The sequence below is a fragment of the Rhamphochromis longiceps genome, linkage group LG15 (assembly GCF_057381845.1).
Source record: "Rhamphochromis longiceps isolate RC_006_pf linkage group LG15, R_longiceps_female_GT1.1, whole genome shotgun sequence".
NCBI lineage: Eukaryota > Metazoa > Chordata > Actinopteri > Cichliformes > Cichlidae > Rhamphochromis > Rhamphochromis longiceps.
Window position 1 is genome coordinate 40680284 of NC_140571.1, and position 21317 is coordinate 40701600.

Genomic DNA, 21317 nt, shown 5'->3' on the forward strand with positions numbered 1-21317 from the left:
AATGATTGTGAAGAGTCACTCGAAGAAGCGTCACATAAACATCTGTGTTTTGCCTTCGTTTTTATTAAATAAATGATGGCATGTTTTGTAGTTCTTCTGAGGCTGCCCTTACCTTATTTGAAGATCTGCTAATGTCCTGATGAGAGCGTGGGCTTTGTGTCCCTCACAGCAGGCATGTTTTCATGCTTTTTACTGACTTCCAGCACTTTGAAAACAGGAATATTTCCATCGGGAACAGCTAACGATGACGGGAAGCTTCAGAGTATTCCCGTGTAGGTGAGAAAATGATTTGAATCGGCTGTTAGATTTTAAGGGAAAGAACCTGAGGAATGAGGAGGAAGTGCCTGCATCAAAGAAAAAGTATGAGAAGAATGAAGTGTGGCGTTGAAGAGGGGCATATGTTCCATCCACAAACTGACATAAATCTCATCCCACCTGTGCTTCACCAGGACATACGGGAAGTGAACGCAGCAGCAGACCTCATCTCGTCTTTGCTGGAAAAAAAAGAGGTTGGGGGTGGAAAAGTGGGGGAAGAGTGTGCAGTGTGACTAATCGTTCTCTCCTTGTACCGCATCTTCAGGAACGCCATCCTCTAATAGAAAGCTGTGGATGTGATGGAGCAGGTCGAGCTCTGCATCCAGCTCGCATGCTGAGCGATGGCGATGATGGATTTGGTGGTTAAGGTCAAAGTTAGACCTCAGTGCGAGGAAAGATTGAGAAACCGTGTGGAAACTTGTTAAACAGCCTCCTGTGACAAAGTATCTGGGAATGTGAGAGGAGGAACTGATTAGACTAAATGTCTCGCCAGAATGTACATAGGCTCTGATGGGAGTGGACAAGCAGCAAATCATATCTGGATACACTTTTCCCCCTCCACCAGTCTTACACACTCCGAGTCAAAAGAGTGGATTTCCAACAAGACTTCATGCAGAAAACGACTGCCTGCGCTATCATTTCCCAGAGGATTCCCAAACCACTTTCCACACAAAGCTTCATTTACCAAACACAATCACACTGGTGAAACTGGACAGTTAAAGATCACAAACTTGATCTGTGTTAGAGAACAAAAGGAACCTTAAAATTAAATATAAACTCAGTGGCTTCTTTATTAAGTACACAGTGTTAGCACTCTTCAGACCTGCCTCACAGACTCAACGTGGAGCTGGAAACTTTGTCGGCTGCACATCCCAAAGGTGCTCGATTGCATTGATATCTGGTGACTGTGGAGGCCATTAGTGTAAAAGATACACTGTGACAATAAAGGGATGGGCAGCCACAGGTCTCAGGTGGGTTGTGGCATTTAGTTGCTACCACTGGGCCAAAACGTGTCATCTGAATTTTGCAGTCCTCAGATCAGTTCCCAGTCTTCTGTTGTCCCATTTTGGTGAACCTGTGTGAACTGTAGCCTCAGTTTCCTGTTCTTAGCTGACAGGACAGTGGCACGTGGCATGGCACCAGCCATGTTTACAATCATTTAAATCTCATTTCTTCCCCACTGTGATGCTCAGTTTGAGCTTCAGCAGGTCATCTTGACCATGTCTACATTCCTAAACTGCAGTACTGCCACATGATTGGCTGATTAGATATATGGATCAACAATCAGCTGCACATTTGTACCTAATAGTGTTTTCTCTAGTCTCGAGTCTGCCTAGGAAGACAGCTGCACAAACTGGAAGTTTTTTATTTAATGGTTTTTGGTTGATGTATTCAATATGAAGAACAACACGGGTGAAAAATAAGTGTTTGATGAAAAAGGAATGAAATGCGATGACTTGTCATTGAGTGAGCGCTGCTGTCTGTTGTTTCCGCGGTTCCCAAAAAACAATAATAACTTGTAGTTAAGAGAAAATGGCTCTCTAAACTCTGACAGTTTAAAAAAAACTAAACAAAATATGTGGTCACCTCAGACACAAAGCTCCACCCACCTGCTGCTCAAACCTTCTGTTTGTGAGGGGCAGCCAATAAGAAAAATGTTTGCTTAAAGGGAGAGGAGCTAACACAGCTTGTTTCAGCGGCTGCACTGAGGCAGAGTATAAATAATGATTATTTTGAACTGTGAATCGTGTAAAGCTACTTTAGCAGAGTCCAAGAATAAACATGTGAGGCTGAAAATGTCTAACAGATGTTTGTTCTACATTTCTATTTCAGCCATCTGAATGAGATTTCCTGAGGGAATATAATTAAAGGACTCTGTACTTGATTGATGGTGCATCTTGTCTTTCTCTTTTCATAAACATCACCGACTGTCTCCAAGTCTCTGGGCTGTGGAAAGGAACGGATTTTCAACACACGACTCTGATATCCTGCTGTTCCTGTGTCAGCGGAGCATTCCTGAGGTTAGCAGCTGATCCGTGGATCAGTGCGATTGTTACGGATGTTTAGGGACACACAAAATTTCAGGTTTGTCAAACAATCAAGCAGTTCCACTGATTTAATTTAAAACAAACAAAAAAATAAACCCAACGAAAAAGTGTTATTAGGCGACATAAACCAGTGGGGCAACACTTTATAATACGGCGCATGACTAAGGGCATTACTAGCCAAGACTTCAATGTATTTTATTTGAAAGTACATGTGAAAGTATTACATTAGAATACTATAAGTAATTCTAAGTACTGCGTGACATCCTGGTAATTTCTTACATTGTAAGTACGCTGTACTTCTTGGGTGTGGGCCATATTATGGAGTGTCCTAATCTTGCCTAATTTCCAGGTATTTTACAGGAAAGGTGACAAATTATACTGCAAGTAATTGTAAGTTACTGTAAGTATGTATGGCGTAACACATTTTAAGTAGTGCATAATTACCTGGTGATTTTGTGGAAGAACAATATTTCTCCATTCTACATTGTAAGTATGCTGTATGTTTTGGGGCGGGGCTATATTATGAAGTGACTTGACCATGATTTTTTACATCGTTATTTAATAGTCGATGATGTGCATGGTGGGTTTTCTTTTATTCAGTTGTCCTTTCTTACTTACACTGTACTTAAATATTTCCCTGAAAATACCCAGAGGTTAGACAGGGTCCAGCCACTCCATAACACAGCCCACACCTTAAAGGTACAGCATGCTAAAAAGATAAGATGAAGTATTGTTGGTTTTTCTGCTACATTGCCAGGAAACTATACAGTACTTAAATTTAATGACAATTTCCTGTAAGAACCTGACTTGTTACCTCCTTATTCTAGTGTACAACCTTTAAATATTTGTATCTAAATAGAATTATCTCGCAATTTCAAATAAAATGAACTGAAATTCAATATAACAGGGGAATTACACCCTTAGTCGCAGCCGTATTATAAAGTTTTACCCAAATATGTTTAATACATCAACAGATTGAGCTAAAATTCTCTTTTCAATGCTGCTGCAAAACTGATTGTTGCAGGTTTTGAAAGCTTTGTGGACTGAATGTCACTGACTCATAACTGGACTGCTGCATATTTTGTACTCACAGCAGCACAGCAGTCCTACTTTCCACACACACACTTTTAAAAAGAACCAAATGAGGTTCATAAATTTATGCACTTGATTATGGACATTTTTAGAAGCAGCGACTACCTCCTCTCACATCACATGCCCTGCAGATTTATCAATTACTCATAGCGATTTTCACCGAGGCAGTAAATGCTCAACACAGTGTAAATCAGAGCTGCATGAATCCGTGTTTGTTTGAGTGTAGAGCGAGTCTGACGAGGTCACTGATCACTCAAACTTTTCTGTGCTTGTAACTGATCCTGTGACAAACATAGTCTGACTTACAGTTTTGCCTTCCCTGCTAAACACTATCATACAAAATAAGGCAGCAGCTAATTTTTTCCTGAAAGCACACTTCCTCACCCCCAGCTCGCGTTTACCATTTGCACAGCAGACAGACTGTAGCAGCAGCTGCTGAGTGCACAAAATGTAAACCAGTTTTAATGTATGGGATTAGCAAGTCCCTAGACCCAAGCCCCGAGTGAAATACAGGCTCAAATAAACACACGCGCTCCAGCATTTGATATATATGTTATTTTTATTGTAAGGACTGAAAATTATACAATACGAGACTGTAAAACATTCCTCGGGTGGCAAATGAGGAGCTAGAACAGGAAAGGAACGTGTCAAAGAAGCAGTCGAGCGGAGAGGTGGATGGATACATGGATGTGGAGGGGAGACGCTGAACCAACATGCTGGGATCTCTCTTCTGATGCCTGAGGAGGAAGGAAAAATAGCCATTACCAGTACGTCACAATAATGCCCCGCCCCCGTCCTTTGATTAATAAAACAACGTTAGACAATCAAAGACAATTCAGGGCTTTATTAATTGAGCTGAAGTCATTTAATCCATAGAAGCAGTAAGAAATGACACCACTGCCCAGCGCTCTCCCCGTGGAGCTGCAGAGAGCTGCAATCATATCACACGCAGACTGAAAAGATTCTCGTGTTTACAACATGTGAATGTTCACATCACTGAACAGCTCCGTGCTTGTCGTGAGGGATAAATGCACAATAAGCAGCGTATCCTTTACATTTGGGTTCAGAACAACTGTATTCAGTGTGGAGAGTTGATGAGATTGATGATAAATAATATGTGGTGGGCTCAACACACTGTCAGCAACAATAGTATATGATATAAAACATCTGTGAGACAGATGTGTGTAGGACCGGACCCAATCGGAGCGTGCCTATTCAAATGAGGAATTTCAGAATGACGACAAACACGTGGAAGCAAACGTTCCTGAGGGAGAAAGCTACACTTGAGATGGCCTTTAGGTGTACGACATTCGATGACCTCCCTGTACCCTTAAGGACGAGTTTCGACACCTCAGCTTTTATCCAAGATGTGGTTTGACCACCATTAGAACAGTTTCTGGGTTTTCCTGCAAACCTCTGATTCAAACTCAGTCATTTTGTTCTTTAAGCAGGTCTGAAATATGACAGAAACCACTCAGTTTAGAAGAGAGCTTCAAGGCTTACTCCTAGTAGGCTTTCAATTTATTTATATAACGCCAAATCACGACAACAGCTGCCCCAAGATGCTTTATGTTGTAAAATAAAAACCCTACAATCAGATGCCCCCCTATGAGCAAGCACTAGGCGACTGAGGGAAGGAAAAACTCCCTTTTAATAGGAGGAAACTGGACTTTAAGTCACCAAACAGGCACCTGTGTTTGCCTCGCCCTCACACGCTTGTGTCCATGGATGTAGCCCTTCGCTCCATACCAGAACTCCAACGTCAGGACCACATCACTGAGTCAACCAGCAACTTTGCCTTAGCTTTGATAGGTGGGACATGTCATCGGCATTGGGAAGAAAGGAATGCTACACAGATTAGGCCAAGACCAATCTCCACATACTTCTGGAGAAGTATGCTAGTGACGGACCACGCTGGTGAGCCAGTCGAATATCTATAACACAGTTGTGGGAGAAATGGTGACCAAAGCTCACTGCAGGCAGCAGGGGGAAAAAGCCCCAGTGCAGCACCAGCAACATCACAACACCTACTTCCAGTTAAAGTAGACATTGACTTTGCACGTATCAACAAGGACGGCCTGACAAGGACCTCTGCAGCGTTTAATCTTTCACAGCTCTCAGACCTCATACGGGACATGACATAATACGCACAGAGGCCCTAATTTGGTCAGTGACACCTCATCGGTCTCATCGCACTAAATCGCGCACACTCCTGCAGCCAATCCAACACTAACACAACAAGCAGCAAGTGATCATTAGGCGTCCAGGTTCACTGGGTAGTGCAGCGAGGGGGTTTGCCCTCTGAGGAAGGAGGCGGTGATGTTTACATTCCTCGGGCAGCGATGGGTGAAACTCTGTGATACTTTGACAGAAACGCAGACCTACGTTGTGTGTTATTATCACACAACGTTACTTCCTACGAAAACACTCAGACAGCTATGTGGGAGTGTGCCAAAGCCAGAAAGTTGTCTAGAGAGCAGTGACAAAATTAACTGTAGTTTTAACTTTTTTTTTTACTCTGAGCAGCTGCATTTCAGTCCAGCGGTTTGATTTGCTAGCTGTTAAACTAATGCTGTTGTGATCTCTGCGTCTGCTTATGCCAAAAAGAAACATGACTTAAAAACCCACTGGAGGGTTTGGGGCTGGTCTATGTCAGCTGTTAGCTCACTGCATGGACAGGCGTTGCCTCTTAAAATCATTTAAAGCCACCTTTGTCAGTCATTCTTTAACGCTCGAAAAGTTCCAAAGTTCAGAAATGATCAGCATACCGTCACTTCGGGAGCGTTTCTACTCGTCAATGTACTCGAAAGGCTCGGGCGGCTCAGGCTCCTGCTCTTCCTCTTCAATTTTTGGGCCGTGAGCTGAGACGGGCTCCACCAGCTCCTCCTCCTCCTCGCTGGTGTCCTTCATGATGATGATCCCGCCTGTATGGAGCTGGTGACATACGGAGGGAAATTAGCACAAGTCTGGAGTAACAGGTTTAAGGTTTGTATACACTTAGTAAAGATTAAAAAATGGGTCAAGCTCAGTGAAACTAAAAACTCAAATAGGAGGCTACCATGGCAACGAGCAGAGCCACCGAATACATGCAGAGCTCCAAATCTCAGCTAGCATTTGGGGTAAGGTTGGTGGTTTGATTCCCGGCCGCTCAAAAACTGTGTGCTTGGAGCTTCATGGAATCGGCTTCCATGACCATACATGTGACCCAGTACTTTTGTCCATGTGGTGCATTATATGTACTTAATACACTTTTACATATTTTTTGTCTTTAAACGCAGGAGCCCAGTACATGACAGAGTCCCACAGTTATGTACGCAAGTCCATATTACAGATGTGCATCCAGTTTCAAACAGAGGGTCAGACACAGAAATGTATTTTAAATTCTCTTCAAGACACATTTAATGAAATATTTACATTCAGTGTAACAGTACATCTATAACAGAAGTGTAGGTATATTAGAAGTATTTCTAAATAAGCAATACTTTTGAGGATTTGCATAATTCAAATTAAAGGTTTACATATGCGCCCAAAAAAGTAAAAGATTACACACAAGCCAAACAGAGACCCAAAGACAGGAAGTCTTGTATTAATCTCCATATAATAAGCCTCTTAACACTGAGCAGATTTCAAGATAAGTCCTGTAAACCTCCCTTCACTTCCTAAACCTGCTTTTGGAACCTAAAACAAACCCTTAAAAGGAAAGCAGCATTACCAAAACCTTAGACAAGCAGGGACACATGTACAGTGTAGTACACCGAGCTTCGCTCGCTGGACAGAAAAATCAAACAGTACTTCCTCTTTACAGGACTGGGGTGAGTGCACGCTGTCCTGCCGTTTACTGTGGAAAACTGTCAGCGTTTACAGGAGAACCGCAGCGCTCGGGTTTATGGGCCTGGACGGGGGAGATTCTGCACTTTTTAATCGAACGAGGCCAAAATCAACCCGCGGCCTGGATCTTAATTTGAACGATTTATATTAGAGGAAAATAATCAGAGATACTGTTACACTGTTAAATTCTGCTCTCTGATGCTTAGCACTCATTTAGAAATATCACGTGTAAATGCTGTGACTCAGGGGACATCTGAGACGTCACAGAAGCACCGATGCTGTAAACAATAAAAAATGAGCAGAATAAGTACATTCAACAATCTATTTGGGTGCTGTGTTGTGGTGGAGACCTCATGTTGTTATACTGGAAATAAATTTTGGTGTAATCTGTACATGAAAATAATGACTTTGCTGACTTTATCAGTAAAAGAAGCTATGTTCATATTTTCTGAGAGGGGCCTAAAACCAAATGACTCAGATATTAACAGGAGTGACGGACCGAAGGGGCTTTGACCTTAACTCGATTTGTTTTGTTTGTTTTCTGAAGCATGTCATGTAAAATCTGAACAATCAAGTTCATAAAAAACAGAAAATGTGGATCTCGGTCCACATCTGGTGGATTTTGAGTTACCGGTTTGAAGGGCTGGTAGCGGCAGGTCTCTGGCATCGTGAGGACTTTGAGCTGAGCTGGCATCACTCTGGCTGGGTTCTCCAGGAGCTGGAAATTTGGCTCCACCTCCTTTTTCTTCTCTTCATCCTTCTTCTCTTTCTCACCTTCTTGGACCTCCTGCGAAGGAAGAATGAGGATCAGGGCCACTAGAAGTACTTACAGTATATTCATTTACTGCTTTGTCTGAACAGATCTAGTCCCTGACTCGGAATAATTTCTTTCTACTGTGAATTGGACATTATTGAGGTGTCATGGGTAATAAATTCTACCCTCCCCCCTCCATCTTTCCATTTCTGTGAATCAGCCTGCTCTTCCTGCTCTGGCACCGCTGATGGCAAATGAATTGTCGGGCTGCTCAGCAAATGCTGGAAAACTACGAATGAGGCACAACGAGTACTGATGGATTATGAATAAGCAAATGAACCGTCTGACCCCAGTTTTAGTGGGTACCTTTCCTTCAACCACCATCTTCGAGTTAAGCCAAATAAAATCAAAAGCCTGAGATGTGAGCGCGTAGGACGTTTCCAGGCTCGTCTCTCAGCACCAGAGCTGAGATGTAGCGTGGCAGAGAGGATCAAACACACGGCCTACACTCAGAGAAAATCCCAATGAAAGTCATACTGGCTCTTTACTGACAGGGGTGTCTGAACGCTGGCTGTGGATGAGTGAAAAGCTCAAGAGACTTTAAGAAAAGAAACAACTGGGTGTATGCTGCGCTACTCCATTCATTTTTCATACAGCTGTCATTTGATTTGACTAACAGGAAAGTTTTCATTTGTTTGATGACAACAAAAGCTACAGGAGAAAAAAAAGCACAAATACTCTAAGTGCAAAAAACACACTAGTAGAAAAGATGGACTGCTGCGTGGTGACTGAAGCCAAAGGCGAAAAGCAAAGACAGACACTATATTATACGCTCACTGGCCACTTTAGTAGGTACACCTTACAAGGACCAGGCTGGACTCGTTCCTTCACAGCTGCCTAATTCTTGGTGGCAAAGATTCAACAAGCACCGCATAGATGCTGCAGTCCAGTTGTGTACAGTGGGATCAGCGTTATGTCTAAGAAACCAGTTTGAGATGACTGGATCTTTCTGAGCATTATCCTGCTGGAACCAGATGGACAAACTGTGGTCATAAAACAATAGACACGGTTAGCAACAACATTCAGGTATGGTGTTTAAATGATGCTCAGTTGGTAGTAAGGGGCCTGAAGTGTGACAAGAAAATATCCCCCACACCCTTACACCACCAGCACCAACCTGAACTGTTGGCATAACTGAGTGCTCAAGTAGAACAGTGCTTCACACACCATGCCTCAATCCCCCCGTCATTACAAGCACTTTTTCCTGCACCTAAATGCTTTCTAACAGTCGCACTCTGATGAAAATATTGGAGAGCAACCTGGAGTTCAGTATCTTGGCTAAGCTTTCATGTTGTTTACAACTAATTCTGATCCTACCATTTGAATGAGGCAGCAGAAATTGAGACTCAGTCTAGGCCATATTTTTAAGTTTAAACTTTAAACTTGACCAGCCCCAGTGGCCTCAGTTTGTTGCTCCTGGCTGACAGTAGGACCTGGTGCGGTCTTCTGCTGCTGCAGCCTATCTGCTTCAAGGGTCAACGTGTGGTGTGTTGAGAGATGCTCTTCTGCATGCCTCAGCTGTAATGAGTTTATTGCCTTCCTATCAGCTCCACTTTGGCCTTTCTCCTCCAACATAAACAAGGCATTTTCACTTTTTCCAGAATCATCTATAAAACCTAAAGATGGTTGAGTAGAAAAATCCAAATAGATTCTGTAAATAAGCTTCAGACCAGCCTGCCTGGCACAACAACTACGCCACATTCAAAGTCACTTAAATCATTTTCTTCGATATTCTGATGGTTGGTTTGAACTTCAGCATTTTAATCTTAACCATGTCTACAAGCCATCTGATTGGCTGATTAGCTTTTTAACAAGCAGCTAAACAGGTGGACAGCGGCTGCAGCACATCTCGCTACAGCTGAAGAGTTTCACGATTATAAAATATAATAAATGCTTTAACTTCAACTGCAGAAATGAAGGACCTGAGTACCAACAACCATCCTTCTGTTTTCATTTAAGAAAAGCAACCTCAGCGTGGTTACGGTTCGATTTTGTTGGATTTTTCTGTTCCTGGAGGTAAAGCTGCTTTCTCCAATAATAATCAAAACAACTACAAAAAATAGTAATATCTTTAAAAATTAATATTAAACAGGGAAAAAAAACACAATACGATTATTAGCAATGAATCAGGAAAGTTGGGTTGTTTTCCCCACTCACCACTTCCATCTTCTCCTCCTCCTTCTCTTTCTTTTCCTTCTCCTTCTTCTTGGCTTTGGCTGTGATGGAGAGAACAGCGGTGGATACCTGGCATGAGAGAGAGAGAGAGCGAGAGAGCGAGAGAGAGAGCACAGACATTTCCACGACGTCAGACGTTACCACAGACATTAAGACCTTCTACAAACATGGCTTAAAATGTACAAAACTAGTGAACCACAAAATAAATGTCTTTCATTACATTCTCCAAGGGCAGGATTGGATTGTGAAATGAGCAACTGAGAAAAAAAAAAAAAAAAGGCCAGAGATTCTACAATAATAAACACGACGGGCAGGAAGATGATGAGTCTTTACAGGGAGGGTTCGAAATTATTTGCAAATCAATACGGAGCGGGATCAGCTTTCCTGAACTAATAATTTCAGAAAAAGGGAAAGCAAAACAAGCTGATGTGCTGCGGCGCCTCAGTGCTCACCTTCTCCTTCTCCTTCTCTTTGGGAACCTCCAGAGCTGGTGGGTAGGCGAAGGTGGAGGGCTTACAGTTGGAGCGGTACTGCACCTTAGGCATCTGAAAAAGAGAGGAGAATAAAAAAACTTTGTAAACATGTTTCATATGTTCACAGTGTAACTGAAAATGAGCTGACTGACGTTCTCGCTACAGTACAGAGCACCTGTTTGAAGCACCCTCTAAGAGACAGCCACTTAGCGTCATCTATTACAGGCTGTATTTTATAATCCTTCCTGAATGATGTTCAAGGACTTGGCACTTCCTATTCCTTCAGTTACTTCAAAACAGACACCTTTAAGCAAGGGAATCCTCTGTTACCTGAAAAAAAATGCTTGCAGAGAGGTTGAAGCTGGAGAAAGCCTGGCTTACATTAGCTCGGTCTGAACCCATTTGAAAAACACAGGGCAAGTGACAAGGATGTTGTTTTCACCTATGGTAAGGCTCAACGTCTGTGAAGGCTTGTGCTGTGCAGCAGAACTCGACCTGACAAACCTTTCCGGGGTGCGGCGAGTCTGTTAAACCCCGCTGTCCCCGGCCCTGGTTATTCAGGGATTTACACAGAGTATATTCTCTAGTGCTTTGTAACGTTGGGAATTCACAAAACCTCAAAAGGGTGTCAGTGTCCCAGGTGTCCGGTGCTGCTGATTCGGGTAGGACAGAAGAGCTTAAGCTCATCTAATACCAGTTTAACACCACAATATGTCACGCTGATCCTTTGGCACCAGAGTGCGAGTGGCAGGCAGCCAGAACAGGCAAAAAGTCAGGAGAGCCTTGTTAAGAGTCGGCTGCTGGTTACAGTTGTTCCCAAGACAAGAGGCTAAATATTTCCTGCACGACATGCAGCAATAACTACAAGCTCAGCAGCCATATCTTAGACCTCATGTTGCTGTTTCCTACATACAAAACAAGGCTCACCTATAAACACATAATAAACACATAGGTGGGACTAATCTACCAGACACCATAGCCCACTTTAAACATGTTGAGGTTGAGGCTTGTAAATAATAAAATGCTTCGGTACCTTGAGGTCTTTGTTGAGGCCGATTATAGCGGTTGGTGTGAAGGCCAAGGACAGGAAGTGGGAAAGAGGGAACCAGAACCAGAACTGAGTGAAGACCAGCAGGCCGACCACTGACGGCATGTGAGTGTGACCCGTCCTGGACTGCAGGAAGATGGACACGTTACGTCCACCTGGACGACAGAAAGCACAAAGGTTAGAGAGCATTTCAGTAAAATGAGACAAGAAAGGCTTAAAGACCATGATGGCAGGTTCTCAAATTTTCTGTCACCTTTGACCCCCTAAGGAAGAACCCCTGATTATGTTAACACTGATTTAGCTGGTCTGGACTCCGATGTTTCTCTATGTTGGAGTTAATACGTTTTTAAGCTGCTGGTTCTTTTTTGATCTTCAGACGGACCCACGTGTTTACAATCATCTCTAATGTTTCTTATGGGCCAAACATAACATGGTCCGCAGCACTGGATATAATTTGCTACCATCATAGCCTAGTGCTAATTCCAAAATTATCAGTCGTACATTTCCAAAAAGACCCCATTTATCGGTGCCCACAACATAAAAGACACACTCATTTATTATTGAACCTACTTCTGCTTTATGTGCTAACCACTGATGAGAGGGAGCTCTTGTCTAAATTACAGGCTCTTGCATAATATCTGAAGGTCTGAAAACAAGGAGAGCACTGAAAAGCAGCAAACCTCAAGCAAGCCGCAATGATACAAATGAAATGCTGAGCGCCGCTGGCCGTCAACACCTAACATAAACAGACTGAAACCCAGGTCACGGGCTAAGTCGAGGGGAAAACGGAAAAGAAAAGGAAACTGTGCTTTGAACAATAACCAGAATGCTGATGGCGAAAACAGCTTTTTTCTTTCATGTGACACAGTTACAGTTGATAGTGAAACACATTATTTGAGACTTGGCAGAGTAATCAGGGAGTAAGAGGTTAACAGGGGTACAGACCAGGATGTTCACCACCCAAAGGAGCTTTGTCCTTCTGGCTTCATTCTGTGTGATCCGTTGATCTCAGGGCAGAATATAAAATATGAGGATGTGCATGGCAAGACAATTACATCCAGGAATGCATTGTCTAAAGCATCCTGCATGACAGGCTCATTCATTATCATCCGATTTGAGCTGGACATGGCATTAATAAGTGATCTACATCCAAAGAGGTGTCTGCCATCCTGAAAAGATCCCAAATGCCTTTTCCATCTACATCTGAGCAGTTACAGTTTATACACAGCTCAGTTTAATGTTCACCAAATAATAAAAGCAAAGAGTTAAGAGCCTTCCCCTGAGTAATTACTACAATGATTATTATCTCATGCAGCAAGTAGCTTCTCATTTATTAAACAGCCATGTTGGAAGACATCGCCCAAGGAGGTGGGAAAGATGCGATTTGTTCTAGCAGGGTCACGTAAAATGCAAAGACTAAACAGCAGCATTGTGTGGCGAAAAACAAGGTCACCTGACTGTCCGAATATGGTGAATGACCAGATTTTCCTCACGCCAGGTTTCATGGACCGGTTTCCACAGAGCCCACAACTTAACCCCACTGAGAATCTTTTGCATTGTTCTGGAGGACATTTCAGAGGTGCTACTCTCCCATCAATAACACAAGAACTTGGCAACAAAAAATAAAGAAACACTGAAAGGAAATATTATATAATTTTTTAAAAATTTTTTCTTTGTGCAGGCAGTGTATCTCAGCTTGAAGGTTCAAAAATATCAAGATGTTCTGCTGACTTCAACAAAAAGACATCTATTTATATCGTATTTTATTTTTATCTATGAAAATGGCTAGAAGGGTGATTAACAGGGGTCAAGGGTGTAACTTGAAAGAGCAAAAGAATAACAGCCCACCCAAGCAATTCTTGGATAAACAGAAGGGAGGGATGGCAGAAGACAGAAAGAGGAGGAAGAGGAAGCGCAACCAGGATGAATTCATCATTTCTATAGAGATAAAGAGAAAACCACTTCTTTTTTTTAATGACAAGGTTACTAGGGAGTAGCCCTTCCAACTAAAAGTAATATCAGCCTAAACAATAGCACTTAAATCATCTGCTGCCCTCTTCTCCTACAGCGACTCTAACCTGAGGTCACTCGGATGATTTAATTACGGGGCCTTATCTTCAAATCTGAGCCGGTGTACGAGACATTCCAGTCCCATGGGCTCAATGTTGGCCAGAATGAGTAACGAGGCTAGCTCAACGCACCACGAGCGTGTGCTTGAGAGTCTCTTAAATACTTAGAAGAGCTTGAGTGCACTTCAGTAACAGGTTCTCCCCCACCCGCTGTTTTCGTCAACTCTCACTTTGGTGGGCCAATTTTCATTCCAAGGAGTAGGTGAGGGAGGTGCGCAGATCCACTGCGATCCCTTAAAAAGGTGTAACGTGACTACATCAACAGCCGGCCTGCATGTTTGGGTGTGAAGAAACAGCTCCATCGAATAAAAACAACAAGACGTGGCATGATTTGGTTTTTCTTCTTGTTTTTTCTTTTTTCTTTTTTTACATAAGAATGCGAAAGCTAATTACACTTGATTCAGACTGCATCAAATACTGGGAGAAAGCCTGAAAATACAGGCGGGAGGAAAAGACGTGGACGCAAAGTGAGAGAAGGAAAGCAGGAGACTGACGGCTTTCAGGGTAATGAGCACCAGTTATCATGAAACTGAGCTCTAATCGCTTCCGCCAGTCAAATTAAATACAATTACCCCTGCACCTCAAACACTCCCAAGGCCCTGGAAGGACGAGAATACTTAAACATTCGTACCGCATGAGCCTGAGCATGTCTGACATTCAAACGGGAGTAGTGTATATTCTGCACTGAAAACAGGGCTAAGCAGCTTGTGCAGGAAAGAGAGCTGAGGGTGGGAAGAATCAGGGGTTTTGGTCTCAAGCAGGGACATCCTGGCCTGAATTTATTGCGCTTGATCTGAAGCATGATGGAAATCCTGTCGGTCATCAACATGGATAATCTACCCAGAACAAAATGACCGTTAATCAGAGAGCAAGAGGGGCCGAGTTAACAGCGAGCCAATGCTGTGCTTAATGAAGAAAAGAAAAAAGTGTCATGTAAAGGTGCTCGGGTTCACTTTGTGAAGAATGCAACACCTGAGAGTGTATTTCAGTGTGTTTCCCTGCTATTAACACACATACTTGTATTTAGATGAAACCCTTACACTGGGGTTTTCTTTTTGCATACATACGAGTTCTCCATGTGATGATATGCAGCTCTGTAGGACCTCACACACACACACACACACACACGCACACACACAAGCTGCTTGCTTGTGTCTACAAACAGCCGCACAGACACACAAACACAGAGACTATCAGACAAACAATAATTACCGCAGGGAGACCGACGGGCCATATGGCTGCGAGCAGAGCGGAGCTGAGGTACGGGCTGGCAGGCGCTAATGCACCTTTAGCATGATCTGTTCCAGAAACGCAATGCACGGGTGGTCAGCCAAAGGAGGGGGTTACTGTTTGCTCGAGTGCAAAGGAACTCCAATTAAGGCGCACACAAAACCACAAACCCACCTAACATGTAGAGCCGTTCACTTGTTTTACCGTGTAATTAAGAATTACACATCTTTTTGTACTCCACTAAGTGGTGAAGGCATGTGAGGCAGGCGGGACCGCATACCCATTCATTCTCTCACTCAGTGACTGACATGGATAAACCCACAGCAACTCTGTTTGGAGACCGACCTGCATCGAGGATTCCCTGGGCCAGGATGGCGCCGAACTTGGCCATGACGTCATCGTGCTTGTCGTTGATCACCTTTGCGTAAAGTTGCCTGAACTGGTTCACCTAGAGTCAAGATGAAATTAGGAAAATTAATTTAAAAATACACTGCAATAAAGCAGGAGGTGCTCAACATATAAAGGAAAGAGCAAAGATTTTAAACGCAGTCGTCGCAGGCTTTAACGCATTTATCAGGTTCACTCAGTATCTGCAGAATATTAACAGCACATCAGCTTTGTGACACCTGCGGTGATGATGATGTACCTGTCAGAGTTCCAACATCAAGAACATAAAGTTTTGTTTTTGCAAATAAGCTAAGTCAATGCTCTGCTAGGTTGCTTTCAACATATTTGGCCTAATTTCACCACCCGCAAACTATTGGCCTGTCTACAACTCCACAGCAGAACTGGAAATTACAATGGTAGGAGGTTGTGTTGGGGGGGGTGGGGTCATAGATATTCAGCTGCTAAAAAAGAAATAAACAACTACCTCTTGCAAAATTCTGCATACTGCCTCGAGGCTTATAGACCTTTGCTGTGCAGATGAAGACTCTTTGAAAATGCATCTGGTATTTCTTAACCGTCTATGACAAAGTATGCGGTGATTCAAGGGTGAGTGCGTGCAGTTATGCTGGGACTAGTCACTCTTCAGTCTTCCATGGCACAGACCTTATTCCTTCTGCATTCATAATACTAATACTTTCTGCTTTCAGTCAAGTCTTCCCACCTTTTTTCCTTCTCACGGTTTATTCAACAAAACCTCTGTCTCATTGGTATCGTATTATGAATCAGCCAAGACCGGCGTGCAATAACAGAGCAGTTTTGTTTTTCTACTCGTGTACATTTTACATCCAAAAGGAAGTTCCTCTGTTTTATAGTTATACTGAAGAGTGCAGACAGTCTCACTGAATGCTGGTCCTGCCAATTACGCCTGCTCACTTACCTTGGGACAGGTGACTTCAGTCTGTTGGACCATGATGAGGGCAGAGGCGATGAGGGCGCCTTGTCTCACGTAATTTACAGGGTCGTTGGTCATGGGCTCCAAGAGATTGATGGCCTCCTGTGACAAGAAACACAGAAGAGTAGGAAACATTGGTTTAAATATACAACATTTTCACTTTTTTCAAACTGCAGGCCTGGAAATTATTCCTTCATATTTAACTCAAATTCACGATTTAAATGATAAAATGTTCTTAGAGGAGCTTTAAGCATTTCTCGAAGATTGGTACTGAAGATTAGACTGTTAAGACAGATGTGACGGTTTTGCTTCTATAAAATAATAAGACAATTTTCAAAAATCAATGGACCGAGCCTTCATAATCTTGAAGGTCTTTTATTGATTGATTGATTGATTGAATCTTTATTTTGAACATGTTGAAAAAGTATAAAAAAAAAAATAGAATTAAAAGAGACAAATGAACAAAGCAAACAAAAGGAAAATGAGCAACCACAACTCCAAATAACGTCCATGTTCAAAAAGGAGCAGGAAGAAGCATAAGCTTATTTAATCCCACCCCTTTTCCACTATCTAGTATCAATAGACTACAGAAATACCTCCTTGTAATTACATTATATGTTATGTGTAATTTTTTTTTTTTTTTAATATATACACATATATGTTTCTATCTATCCATACCTACGTATATACACACATACACATTTTCAATAACCCCATTAACACCTGAAGGATACACAACCTACAATTTTATATATATATACAACACCCAGCACGCCCCTGCGGGCGGTTTATCCTTCAAGCTCGGGTCCTCTACCAGAGGCCTGGGAGCTTGAGGGTCCTGCGCAGTATCTTAGCTGTTCCCAGGACTGCGCTCTTCTGGACAGAGATCTCCGATGTTGTTCCCGGGATCTGTTGGAGCCACTCGCCTAGCTTGGGAGTCACCGCACCTAGTGCTCCGATTACCACGGGGACCACCGTTACCTTCACCCTCCACATCCTCTCGAGCTCTTCTCTGAGCCCTTGGTATTTCTCCAGCTTCTCGTGTTCCTTCTTCCTGATATTGCTGTCATTCGGAACCGCTACATCGATCACTACGGCCGTCTTCTTCTGTTTATCTACCACCACTATGTCCGGTTGGTTAGCCACCACCATTTTGTCCGTCTGTATCTGGAAGTCCCACAGGATCTTAGCTCGGTCATTCTCCACCACCCTTGGGGGCATCTCCCATTTTGACCTCGGGACTTCCAGGTTATACTCGGCACAGATGTTCCTGTACACTATGCCGGCCACTTGGTTATGGCGTTCCATGTATGCCTTGCCTGCTAGCATCTTGCACCCTGCTGTTATGTGCTGGATTGTCTCTGGGGCATCTTTACACAGCCTGCACCTGGGGTCTTGCCTGGTGTGATAGACCCCAGCCTCTATGGATCTTGTGCTCAGAGCTTGTTCTTGTGCTGCCATGATTAGTGCCTCTGTGCTGTCTTTCAGTCCAGCTTTGTCCAGCCACTGGTAGGATTTCTGGATATCAGCCACCCCCTCTATCTGCCGGTGGTACATACCGTGCAGGGGCCTGTCCTTCCATGATGGTTCCTCATCTCCCTCCTCTTTCTTGGGTTTCTGCTGCCTGAGGTATTCACTGAGCACTCGGTCAGTTGGGGCCATCTTCCCAATGTATTCTTGGATGTTCGTTGTCTCATCCTGGACTGTGGTGCTGACACTCACCAGTCCCCGGCCCCCTTCCTTCCGCTTAGCGTACAGCCTCAGGGTGCTGGACTTGGGGTGAAACCCTCCATGCATGGTAAGGAGCTTTCTTGTCTTTATGTCAGTGGCTTCTATCTCCTCCTTTGGCCAGCCTATTACCCCAGCAGGGTACCTGATCACGGGCAGGGCATAGGTGTTGATGGCCCGGATCTTGTTCTTACCATTCAGCTGACTCCTCAGGACTTGCCTGACCCTCTGCAGGTACTTGGTGGTTGCAGCTTTTCTAGCGGCCTCTTCATGGTTCCCATTCGCCTGCGGGATCCCCAGGTACTTGTAACTGTCCTCTATGTCTGCAATGTTGCCTTCTGGTAGTTCAATCCCCTCAGTTCTGACTACCTTCCCTCTCTTTGTTACCATCCGACTACACTTCTCCAGTCCGAACGACATTCCAATGTCATTGCTGTATAGCCTGGTAGTGTGGATCAGTGAATCGATGTCTCGTTCACTCTTGGCATACAGCTTGATGTCATCCATGTACAGGAGGTGGCTGACAACTGCTCCGTTCCGTAGTCGGTATCCGTAGCCAGTCTTGTTAATGATCTCACTGAGGGGGTTCAGGCCTATGCAGAATAGCAGTGGGGACAGAGCATCTCCTTGGTAGATCCCGCACTTGATGGTGACTTGTGCTATGGGCTTGGAGTTGGCCTCTAGTGTTGTACGCCACATCCCCATTGAGTTCCTGATGAAGGCTCTTAGGGTCCCATTGATCTTGTACAATTCTAGGCATGTGTATATGTATATGTATATATGTGTATATACATATATACATATATATATACATATATATATATATATATACATATATACATATATATATATATATATACACATATATACATATACATATACACATATATATATATATACATATACATATACACATATATATATATATACATATACACATACATATATATATACATATACACATATACATACATATATATATACATATACACATATACATATATATATATATATATATATATATATATATATATACACACACACACACACACACACACACACACATACATATATACCCATACCAACAAACCCGTGCATGCGCACACACATGAAAATATTAGACAAGAACACCCTATCAAATCTCTACCTTTTCCCTGTACCCTGTAAAAACCATATCCTTAAACCGCTTTTTAAACTGCGCCATGCTTGGACATTGCTTCATATCTTTACTTAGTCTGTTCCACAGCTTCACTCCACACACAGAGATGCAAAAACTTTTTAATGTTGTACGGATACGAGGATGTTTTAAATTTAATTCCCCCCTCAAATTGTATCCCCGTTCCCTTTTAGAAAACATTTTTAGAATATTGTCAGGAAGCAGGTTATTTATTGCTTTATATATAATTTGTGCTGTGAGAAAATGAACCAGATCTGTGAATTTTAGAATTTTTGATTTTAAGAATAGTGGATTTGTATGATCTCTGTAACCAGTTTTATGGATTATCCTTATGGCCCTTTTTTGTAATATAAAGATTGATGATAGCGAACATTTGTAAGTATTGCCCCAAACCTCTGCACAGTAATTCAAATACGGTGCAATCAGGGAACAATAGAGAATGTGGAGTGATTTGTGGTCCAGAATGTGTTTTACTTTACTCAAGATTGAGACACTTCTTGAAATTTTGTTATGTATATGATTTATATGAGACTTCCAGTTTAATTTATCATCTATAATCACACCAAGAAACTTATGTTCAAGTACTCTTTCAATTCCCACACCATCTACATGAATCTGCACTTGTGCATTTCTAAGGGAATTCCCAAATAAGATAATTTTAGTTTTACTTAGATTTAGCGATAGTTTGTTCCTGTTAAACCATTTTTTAATTTTGCACATTTCTGAAGTAATTGTATCCAGCAGCTCCTTTAGATTCCCCCCAGAACAAAAAATATTTGTGTCATCTGCAAATAATACTAATTTTAATATATCAGATGCCTTACAAATATCATTTATATAAATAATAAATAATTTTGGACCCAGTACAGAGCCTTGTGGAACACCACAAGCAATGTCCAAGCATGATGAGGAATGGACACCCAGCTTCACAAATTGTTTCCGGTCACTTAAATAATTTTTCACCCATTGCAGTACAACCCCCCTAATCCCATACCGTTCCAGTTTATTAATTAATATGTCATGATTGATTGTGTCGAATGCTTTCTTGAGATCCAGAAATACTCCAGCTGCATACTGTTTCTGATCTATAGCATTCGTAATCTCCTCAATTGATTCGATTAATGCCAGAGATGTTGATCTTTTTGATCTGAATCCATATTGACTGTCAGAGAGTAATTTATATTTATCTAAGAATTTGTCTAATCGTTTATTAAACAGGTTTTCTAGGATTTTGGAGAATTGTGGTAGTAAAGAAATAGGCCTGTAATTTGTGAAGTGGCGTCTATCCCCGGTTTTATACAGCGGCACAACTTTAGCTATTTTCATTTTGTTTGGCACTTTTCCCGTCTGAAATGATAAGTTGCAAATATATGTTAGAGGTCCTACAATTCCTTCAATGACCTTCTTGACGATTTTCATGTCAATATCATTACAATCAGTGGATGTTTTATATTTACACATGTGTACAATGTCAATTATTTCTTTTTCCTCCACTGATGTGAGGAACATTGAGTTAGGGTTCCTATCAATCAGGTTTTCACTGCATTCTACTGATGGCAGTGACTCAGGAATTTGTTCTGCCAGTTTTGGTCCAATATTTACAAAATAATGATTAAAGCTGTTGACCTTATCAGCAGTGTTTTCCATAATATTGCCATTATCGATAAAGTATTGTGGATAACTTTGTTGTCCAGAATTATTTTTAATGATACCGTTTAAAACATCCCATATTCCTTTCATATTATGTTTATTGTTGTTCAGTATTTTACTATAATACTCCTTTCTACATACACGTATAATATTGGTCAACTTATTTTTGTATTTTTTATATTTATTTTCAGCTTCTTTTGTTCTTTGTTTTAGGTATTCCCTATAGAGTGTATTTTTCTTTTTACATGCATTTTGTAAACCCTTAGTGAGC

The 21317-nt window shown here is 42.2% G+C and overlaps 1 protein-coding gene across 1 annotated transcript in view; it reads right to left on the bottom strand.

The window, feature by feature from the left end:
- Positions 1-3995: 3995 nt before the first annotated feature.
- Positions 3996-21317, bottom strand: part of psmd1 (proteasome 26S subunit, non-ATPase 1) — a 41456-nt gene continuing 24134 nt past the window's right edge. Inside the window, exons 18-25 of the mRNA XM_085381424.1 lie at positions 16477-16593; positions 15498-15600; positions 11779-11948; positions 10725-10817; positions 10255-10341; positions 7915-8070; positions 6224-6389; positions 3996-4192 (exon numbers count right to left, since the gene is read on the bottom strand). Coding sequence (XP_085237550.1) covers positions 6243-6389; positions 7915-8070; positions 10255-10341; positions 10725-10817; positions 11779-11948; positions 15498-15600; positions 16477-16593 — 873 coding nt within the window. The 3' untranslated portion in view covers positions 3996-4192; positions 6224-6242. The remainder of the gene's footprint in view (positions 4193-6223; positions 6390-7914; positions 8071-10254; positions 10342-10724; positions 10818-11778; positions 11949-15497; positions 15601-16476; positions 16594-21317) is intronic.